At 32.5% G+C, this 9,166-nt stretch overlaps 3 protein-coding genes across 3 annotated transcripts; 1 reads left to right on the top strand and 2 right to left on the bottom strand.

The window, feature by feature from the left end:
* Positions 1-415: 415 nt before the first annotated feature.
* TM9SF3 (transmembrane 9 superfamily protein member 3) lies at positions 416-3,279 on the bottom strand. The gene has a single exon (XM_090108631.1). The coding sequence runs from the start codon at positions 3,183-3,185 to the stop codon at positions 1,458-1,460; it is 1,728 nt and encodes a 575-aa protein (XP_089964757.1). The 5' UTR covers positions 3,186-3,279; the 3' UTR covers positions 416-1,457.
* Positions 3,280-3,582: 303 nt separating this feature from the next.
* Nle (notchless protein homolog 1) lies at positions 3,583-6,420 on the top strand. Its single transcript, XM_090108617.1, has 10 exons — positions 3,583-3,813; positions 3,891-4,048; positions 4,132-4,268; positions 4,495-4,669; positions 4,791-4,965; positions 5,103-5,247; positions 5,393-5,582; positions 5,734-5,897; positions 5,972-6,098; positions 6,312-6,420. Exons 1-10 carry the CDS (start codon positions 3,670-3,672, stop codon positions 6,322-6,324), a joined length of 1,428 nt encoding a protein of 475 aa, XP_089964743.1. The 5' UTR covers positions 3,583-3,669; the 3' UTR covers positions 6,325-6,420.
* Sas10 (UTP3 small subunit processome component Sas10) lies at positions 6,151-8,526 on the bottom strand. The gene is made up of 2 exons (XM_090108618.1): positions 8,248-8,526; positions 6,151-7,778 (listed from the first exon to the last, which is right to left on the bottom strand). Exons 1-2 carry the CDS (start codon positions 8,262-8,264, stop codon positions 6,407-6,409), a joined length of 1,389 nt encoding a protein of 462 aa, XP_089964744.1. The 5' UTR covers positions 8,265-8,526; the 3' UTR covers positions 6,151-6,406.
* Positions 8,527-9,166: the final 640 nt, after the last annotated feature.

The raw sequence follows: 9,166 nt of genomic DNA, 5'->3' as shown, positions 1-9,166 counted from the left end.
TTTTGCGATTCATTTTTATATATAAGATAAGACTAGCGGTCCGCCCCGGCTTCGCCCGTGGTACATGTTTACGTTTTCTCTAGGTACATAAGAACCATCCTCGTACTTCAAGGAATATAATAAAAAAAGAATTATCGAAATCGGTCCACCCGTTCTCGAGTTATGCGCTTACCAACACATTTTGCGATTCATTTTTATATTATAGACTAGCAGTCCGCCCCGGCTTCGCCCGTGGTACATATTTACGTTTTCTCTACATAAAAACCATCCTCGTACTTCAAGGAATATAATAAAAAAAGTATTATCGAAATCGGTTCAGCCGTTCTCGAGTTATGCGCTTACCAACACATTTTGCGATTCATTTTTATATATAAGATTATGGTATATAGGTACTAAAGCAAATTCAAACGAAAAATATTTTTTCGTAGTCACTTTATTTCTCACAATATTTATTACAATTTTTAAAGATGGATGGCATTACATAAATGTTTCCAACTTAACCTCATACTCAAATAAATACAAAAGAAAGCTATGGAATACTTGTTAGTGTCAACATCTATATATTATAATATTTACATAGGTATTTTAAGAATTAAACCTAAATACACCTTAACAATAATGATCACACTCTTAGGGATCTAAGTGCTTCCTAATTTCACAACAAGTCTGAATCCCTAAATGGATATTACAATACACTCATTCATCATAGCTTTAACATAAATTAACAAGAGATTAAACAATACTCAAGTGCTTCAATATAATACAGAAGTATTATCATGACTTTAATCAACATGCTTTCCAATATTGATTATTATTAGATCAACAAATTTTTGTCTTATGTGATACTATTGTGATACAAAAATGTTTCGGTGTAGCCATAGATAAGCAATGATTTAGCTACAATTTTATACTTAGTATGTTATATATATTGGCAATATTATTACTATGATATTTGTAAAATGAACAATAGTTAATATATCATATGTTGGCTTGTTTAAAACATAGATTCTATTTCTATAATTAAACAAAAAATAATATATTTGAATTCTTAAACTCAACAAGGTATGTTAAGCTTACAATAATTGATATTTGAACAACTGAAAAAGGATAATCATGTCATCTCTATACAATTTTAGTTCAAATACATTGCATATTTTATACTAAACTTTTTGAAAAAAAAAACAAATAATGATCACATATGGAATTACATACAATATTCTTATCTAATGATTAGATTATTTGATGAATATCATATAGATTACTTTATCATCACTATATATTGTAATTATATTTATATATACCCAAAATTAGATCCTTGTAAGGGCTATTCAATATCTCCTAAAATATAAGAGTTTTTCAAAACAATTAATTTGTGTGATCACTGTTTCAAGAAGCTACCCAAGAGATACATTCCATTCTTCAATACATATTTTGATAACCTATATTATTGCACCAGTTCAATCAATCTTAACAGTTGAGTAGATTTTTCTTACAAATAAACTGGTTCCAATATAACCAACAGTTCCACAAATGATACCTAGTGCCAAACTGAATAATGCCATGTAACCAAAATAGAAAGTAGTTTGGAATAAACCATACATCTTTGTCTTGAAAAGGAAATAGTAAAATGAATACAGGTACACATAGAGAGCTGTGCTTCCAGCAGAAAGGAAACTGGTCCATTGCCAGCGGTAGTCCTCAGCATTCAAGAGGAAGTAAGTGCAAACAATGGTCACACACACAGTGACAATCATCAAAATCAGGAACACCAATAACATGAATCCATAAACATAGTAGATCTTGTATGCCCAAAATGAGGTAAAGATAAAGTACATTTCAATAAATATTGAGCCAAAAGGTAGTATTCCACCCATAATAATAATGATGAATGGTTCCATGAACCATTTTTTCTCAGGTATTGGTCTGGGTACAGCATTGATACGACATGGATAATCAGGTTGGCCAGCTAGATTGCGCCCAAGTACTGTGCCTACTAAAGTTAAGGGCAAGATGACAAAGGTACAAATTGACATTACAGCAATCATGCTACCAAAAGGAATAGCTCGTGAAGCATGGTAATACATAGCAATGAAATTTATAAAGAATGCAGTACCACACACCATCACGGGTAATAGGAAGGCAGACAACAACATTTGTTTAATCCAAAGCCGTCCTCCCATCCTAGCATACAGAGAACCACCAAAGTAACCATTTACTGGTGACGTAGCTGCATAGATGAAAATAGCTGTAGATAATAAGGAACCTCTTTCAGTATAAAGTTCACCAAAAATTGTAAATATTATTACAGCTAGTGTGACAACTGTAAGCTGGTAGCCTGCTCCAATTAAAGCAGAAAACAAGCCTAAGTGTGGGACGGGTCTGAATACATCTCCATGAACCTGTTTCCAACCATACTCATCACCCAAGTCTTTCTCCAAATCATCAAGATCATCATCTTTAGAATATCTAGCATAATCTTTTCTTAGGGTTCTCATGAGAATCATAGACACAAGTCCTACCAAAAAGATAACCATCATAAAACTGTTAAATATGCTGAACCAATGGATTCTGTGCTGGAAGAAATTGGGATCTAAATATTTGTCAAACCTATCCTCAAAACGTATGTTGCTGCGCTTCCAGTTTACTTCATAAGTGAATGGAATTTTGGCACCTAATGCGAGTTTTTCTTTATTCTCGGCAGTCAAATTCACCTCAACGATCCTGTTACCGTTGTATCCAATATCAAACTTCTTATGTGTCCAGATATAGTAATTGTCACCATCGATTTCACCAACAATACCCCAAATTGGAAGGTCGTCCACGTACATCTGATACCAATAATGGTTCTTTACTGCATAGACAAGTGCTTTATAAGCCTGTTCGTCAAGTTCGATAGCACAAAATTGTTGTGCTGGGACATTATCTTTGTAAGTGATATCGAGACCACTAAACTCCAATTCAACTCCTTGAAGGGCTTCAGATAATGTCTCATGATAGTGGCCTATTGTAACTTTGGTTCCAACGCAAAATGGCAAAGAAAAATAAGCATAGGTCTCTTGTCGATTGTGGTATGGGCCTACAGTATTCATCCATAGCACTACCTGTTCTCCATCTTTATACGTGTGTGTATGTTCATCACAATAAACTAAAGAACACATAAATATTAAAATGTAGAGATATTTCATTGTAACTTTTCAAAGCAAAGATTTAATAACTAGAACGATAAACACAACACGTATGTAAAAAGCCGATGTCAGACATTTGTAAAATTGTTGCCATTTTATTTTATTTTTTTACTGCAATATTGCAAGTGTGATTGCAAGTAATTTGCAAATTGTCAATCAATAGCTAACTTTATAATCGTTTGATGTCACGTATCTACACACAATTATCACCATTGGTAAACTTGTTTCAGACAGATTTTAAGCAGAGGAGGAATTTATTTTAACCACTGCATAGGTATATTTTTACGATAAAAATAACACCTCAAGAACATCACTGCCTGACGGGCTACGTCAGCATCTAAAATATGTCAAATGTCATTTATCGAAGCGATTAGCGAACTGTCAAATCAACGTGAGATTGTTTAGAGTTCAGACTTCAATTGGAATTAAGGTTATGTTTTTCTATTAAAGTAAAACCGATTATTTATTATTTACCACTTAAAAAATGGAAACAGACAGTGATTTACCTACATGTGTACAAGCCAGATTTAAATCAGATACTGGAGAAGAAACAGGAAATCCTCTGGACCTACCACTTAATGTTACAAAAGATCAACTTACTCTTATTTGTAATGCTTTATTACAGGAGGTAAACCAATACCTTAAGTAAAAATTAATGTATTTAATTGAAATTGTTGTTAATTCTGATATCATGACATATTTCAGGAAGACAAACCGTTTCTTTTTTTCGTGAAAGATATTGAAATAACCTCTTCACTAAAAGATGCTCTCGATATCAACAAATTAAACTCGGAAGAAGTCGTGGAAATAATATACCAGCAACAGGCTGTATTTAAAGTACGCCCAGTAACAAGATGTACAAGGTAATAAAATAACATGTAGTAATTACTTCAAAATTAAATTAACCCTGAAACATAGTACATCATAAATAATTGTTTTTTTCTAGTTCTATACCAGGCCATGCAGAAGCCGTTATTTCAACAAGTTTCAGTCCTTCTGGTCATCATCTAGCGAGTGGTTCTGGAGATACTACAGTTAGATTTTGGGACATAAATACACAAACACCATTACATGTATGTAAAGGTATGTAATCTGTATTTTTCATACAAGTATTTGTTCATTGGAAATGTATAGCTATAAATAATGAGAAATGAAAATAGAATTTCACATAAATGCCCTGGGAAATTTATTTTATTTGACCTGGGGTCATGTAAGAACTATTATATTAAATCAACTGTTATAGGACTTTTTTATCTGTGGTTTTGTTCACAAGTGTAACAGCAAGTTAACCATAGATTTATTTTTGCAGGCCATAACAACTGGGTATTATGCATAAGTTGGTCGCCGGATGGTTCAAAGTTAGCATCAGCTTGCAAACAAGGGCGTATAATGCTGTGGGATCCAGTGTCTGGTAATCAAGTTGGTAAAACAATGATTGGACATAAACAATGGATAACAGCATTAGCATGGGAGCCATTTTTGAGGTATAAAGTTGTTTTTTGTGTCTTAATATCATATTTTCAGGCATACTTACAGTATTCATTAGATTATGTAGATGTCATGAAAATGTAGTGTTCTTAACTGCAAGTATTGAATTTTTCACAGGAATCCAGATTGTCGTAAACTAGCCAGTTCTTCTAAAGATGGTGATGTCAGAATTTGGGACACAGTAACAGGCCTCACTATCCTGAGTTTAACTGGCCACTCCAAAGCAGTAACTTGTGTGAAATGGGGAGGTACAGGCTTAATTTACACATCTTCCCAAGACAGAACAATCAAGGTACAAATAATATTACTAACTTCAATTTCCAGCTTTATTTATTATGTGAATCTCAGATAGAATATAATATGTGTTCCAAATCAAAATGAACATACATATCACATTTATATTACTAATTATTATTGATGTTTTTTCAGGTTTGGAGAGCTGATGATGGAATATTGTGCAGAACTCTAGAGGGTCATGCTCATTGGGTTAATACCTTAGCATTAAGTACAGACTATGTTTTACGAACAGGACCTTTCCATCCAATTCTCGATCGTAAAGACCCTTCAAATGATAGTAAGTGAAATAACTATTTTTGATATTTTAGGTTAATCTTTCATTTACAAAAAAACCTATATTAAAAATTATGTGAAATGATGCCTGTTCAATTCGCATAGTGTAACTGTTTTATAGTATATGAAGTTACATATTTGTTTTATAGAAAAAGTACTTCAACAAAGAGCCCTAGAAAGATATGAACAAACTTGTCAGCAGGGTGCTGAGAAATTGGTCTCTGGATCAGATGATTTCACTTTATTTCTTTGGATTCCCGAAAAAGAAAAACGTCCCCTAGCTAGAATGACTGGCCATCAGCAGTTAATCAATGATGTTAAATTTTCTCCAGATTCTAGGTGAGTAAATAAATGGAACTTTTTTTAACGTCTGCCAAAAACCATTGTATATTTGTCATAAATATTGGTGTGTGTATGACATACGTAATTCCTTAATAGGTTTTTGTTTCAATTTTAATTTCAATTACATTCATTTTTTTCTGTTGCATAGGATAATAGCATCAGCATCTTTTGACAAATCAGTAAAACTATGGGAAGCAGCCACTGGAAAATTCATAACAACCCTAAGGGGTCATGTACAAGCAGTCTACATGGTGGCCTGGTCAGCCGATTCCAGGTTATTACTGAGTTCTAGTGCAGATTCTACATTAAAAGGTAACAATATATAACAAAGTAATATTTTACTGGTTAAAATAGTTGTACCTAAATTTGTATGTTTGTAATTATAGTCTGGAATATGAAAACAAAGAAATTGGAGCTGGACCTCCCTGGACATGCAGATGAAGTTTATGCTGTTGATTGGTCACCTGACGGTGCCTATGTGGCATCAGGAGGGAAAGATAAAGTATTGAAACTGTGAGTGATTTAATAATACTATCTCTATCAAAATAAAATGATCTAAAACATGGAAATTTAAAAAAAATGTAATTTGAATGTCAATAAAAAATCATCATACATGAATATTGTAATATCTTATTTATTATTCTTCTAGATATTTGAATACATGAAGGTCCATTATTTTAAGCAATACTAATTTCACATTTTAAAAAGTTATATTTCTTGTTACAGGTGGCAACATTGAATCAGAGAAAACACTTAAAAAATCATATGATGAACATGTTTTATTGTAAAAAACAGTATATGTTATCTTGGAAATAAATGGTTTATTTAATTTTAATACTCTTTTTAACATTTGTTTTAATACCTGATGCTTCCCCTGCATACCTTGTAACTTCAGTTTTTGGTTCTCTTATGGCACCCTTCCTCCTTATCTTAGCCTTTCTATACTTAAGCTTATGTTTCACTCTGGGATTTCTTTGCTCCTTCTTTCTGTGTGGTGTCAATCCTTTATTTTTCGCAATTTGATATGTTATTTGACGCTTTTCACCCATTTCATCCACAATATTTTCATTCTGAGATGGAGGCAGTTGGATGTCTTCTGTTCCACCTTCCTCATTGTCAGAGAATCCACTTTCATCAGATTCATTATTTTTATTGTTCTCAACATCTCTGGGTTTGAAGTAATCATTACCTTCATCTCCACTGTCTTCATCTGACACTCCCGTATCTTCACCCTCATCTTTTTCAAGAGCATTAATTAATTTCAATTTCTTATTCGGCTGTTCAGGTGATCCCTTGCTTGATTTACGTTTCTTGTTATTTTCTCTGACAACTTGTAACTTTATTTTATTTTGAACAGCATTCAAAATATTTTCTATTTGAGGCTTTATTACTTCACAATAAATAGGTTCCATTTTGTTTAACATTTGCCTGTACTGATAAAGACGTTTAATAACTGGGTGATTTTGTATGCTGATTCTTTGACTTTTGAGTAAAATATAAAAACTAATATTTGTGCAGTAATTTAAAATAAGATCATAATTAGTTTTAACAAATTTAGAGGCTGTACATTCTGGTAATGTGCCACCCTTTATGAGTTTCATCACTGGTTGCAGGTCATCTTTTGCAACAGTTAATTTAGATTTGAAATCTTCAATAAGACCTGCAAATTCTGGACTTTCTTTTTCAAGAATTTGCATTTTCTGTCTTTTAGACATTTGGCTTAAATCACTTTTGATAAGAGTTTCTTTACTCTCATCTATTGATGGCTGCAAAGGGGAAATAAATTCTAGTTTAAAATCATCTTCCTCTAACTGTTCTATTAGCCTTTTCTGAATATTTTTGGCCTCTTCTTCTTCCATGAGTGCTGCCTCTTCATCATCTCCAAAACCTCCATAATCTTCATCAACATAATCAGTAGAATAATATGATCTTTTCTGCTTACCCCAAGCCTTAGAATCTGGTAAGTCATCATCAGATTTCTCTTGGCCCTCAACATCACTATCTGCCATTTCAAGATCATTATTATCGGATTCATTTTCAGAATCTGAAAATTTATAAACTTCTTCTTCACTGCTAGAATCTCCTTCTTTTTCCTTGCGCAAACTTTTGATGATCGACTTTTCCTTCTCTGTATATTCATTTTCTGAATCTGACATCTCATAGCTCCCATCCAAATCAAATTTGGAGTTGACCCTGTAACCATATAAATTATTATCATTAAACATATATATATAATTTTAATTTTTATACGACAATATAAATTTGAACAAATATATCTATAATCCTGACTAAAAGTTTGAATCAACTGTATTATGTTGGACAAATGCACTAAATAAAATGTTTTGTTTATCATGCATTTCTTGTCCTGAAAGATAATGCTGAAATCACTTTTACTGAAAAACTATGCAGAGATTAGTTACCTCCGCTAAAAAAAATTAGAAACTTGCAATGAAGTGCGCTAGAGACGCAACCGAGACGGAAGAGTTCATATATCCAAAAACAAGATAATTTATGAATAATCTGCTAAAATCATGACGATTCAAGAGTAAAAAAAAAAATACACACTGAAATCTCGTCGTTTTGTATTCATGTTTTGTCTGCGTTAGGCGAATCTATGCAGATGTAGTATTTACATTAATATTAAAACTAAAGATATACTTACTTTATTTTGTCCGTCATTGTAAAGCTTGATCAACAAAATACAAGGAAGACAAGAAATAACGTGCAACGTTAACGTTATTTTTAGGTTATTTTTTCAACGCCATTTAAATCAACACACGCTATCTTAAAGTATAATTTTAAAATATATAGTCAACAACTAATAAAATTTAAACATTAAGTTTAAGTATTTATTTCGTTCGGTTGAAACTATGAAATACAGGATAATCGACAGGAAAATTATTTCGATATTTTTGACACTGCACTGCTTGACAGTTTCAAGTTTGACAGTTGGGATTTGGGAAATGGCCCATTTGAAATGTTCAAATGCTCAGATTCAAATGGGAGTGACTACCAAAGACTCCTTCGGAGCAACGTTGAATGTTCCAACTACAGTCGCTTCGCACAATCGAGCACTCATAAAAGTAATGCGCGTGGATGGCAATCGATTTATTTGTACCTACAAACATTGAAAAAAATGTTAATGAAATAATCGAAATCCATATTTTTCAAACAATTATTATGTACTACCACAGGTACTACACTTTATTTACACATTAATGAGGTTATTGTAAGGGTTATTGCTAACTCTATGAATATTTTTTTTTCAACACTGAACTAGCGCAACCTGCTGGTGCGTTTCACGTTCCAATTAAGCATCAGCATATTAATTCGGCATTGTGCGCCACTGAGTCGCATTATGCTCTGTAATTGGAAAACAGCCATTGTTTACTGCATTGATTCTCGGAGCAATTATCAAGGCTTGTTAATTGCTCCGAGGCATTGATTGATCTTCTGTGCTTTATGGTTCAAGTGTCACTTGACATTTACAATCTAAACATATTTTTATTTATGTATTCAAATAAAATAATTTTAATTGTATATCTACTTGATAATATAAAAAGCGCACACAATAAAGTTAC

This window comes from Colias eurytheme, chromosome 13 (assembly GCF_061535395.1).
Source record: "Colias eurytheme isolate Ceu_HAF_F1 chromosome 13, ilColEury1 Martin Lab GWU primary, whole genome shotgun sequence".
NCBI classification, from domain to species: Eukaryota; Metazoa; Arthropoda; class Insecta; order Lepidoptera; family Pieridae; genus Colias; species Colias eurytheme.
The sequence above is the reverse complement of the archived record's forward strand: the minus strand, read 5'-3'. Positions and strand labels throughout refer to the sequence as shown.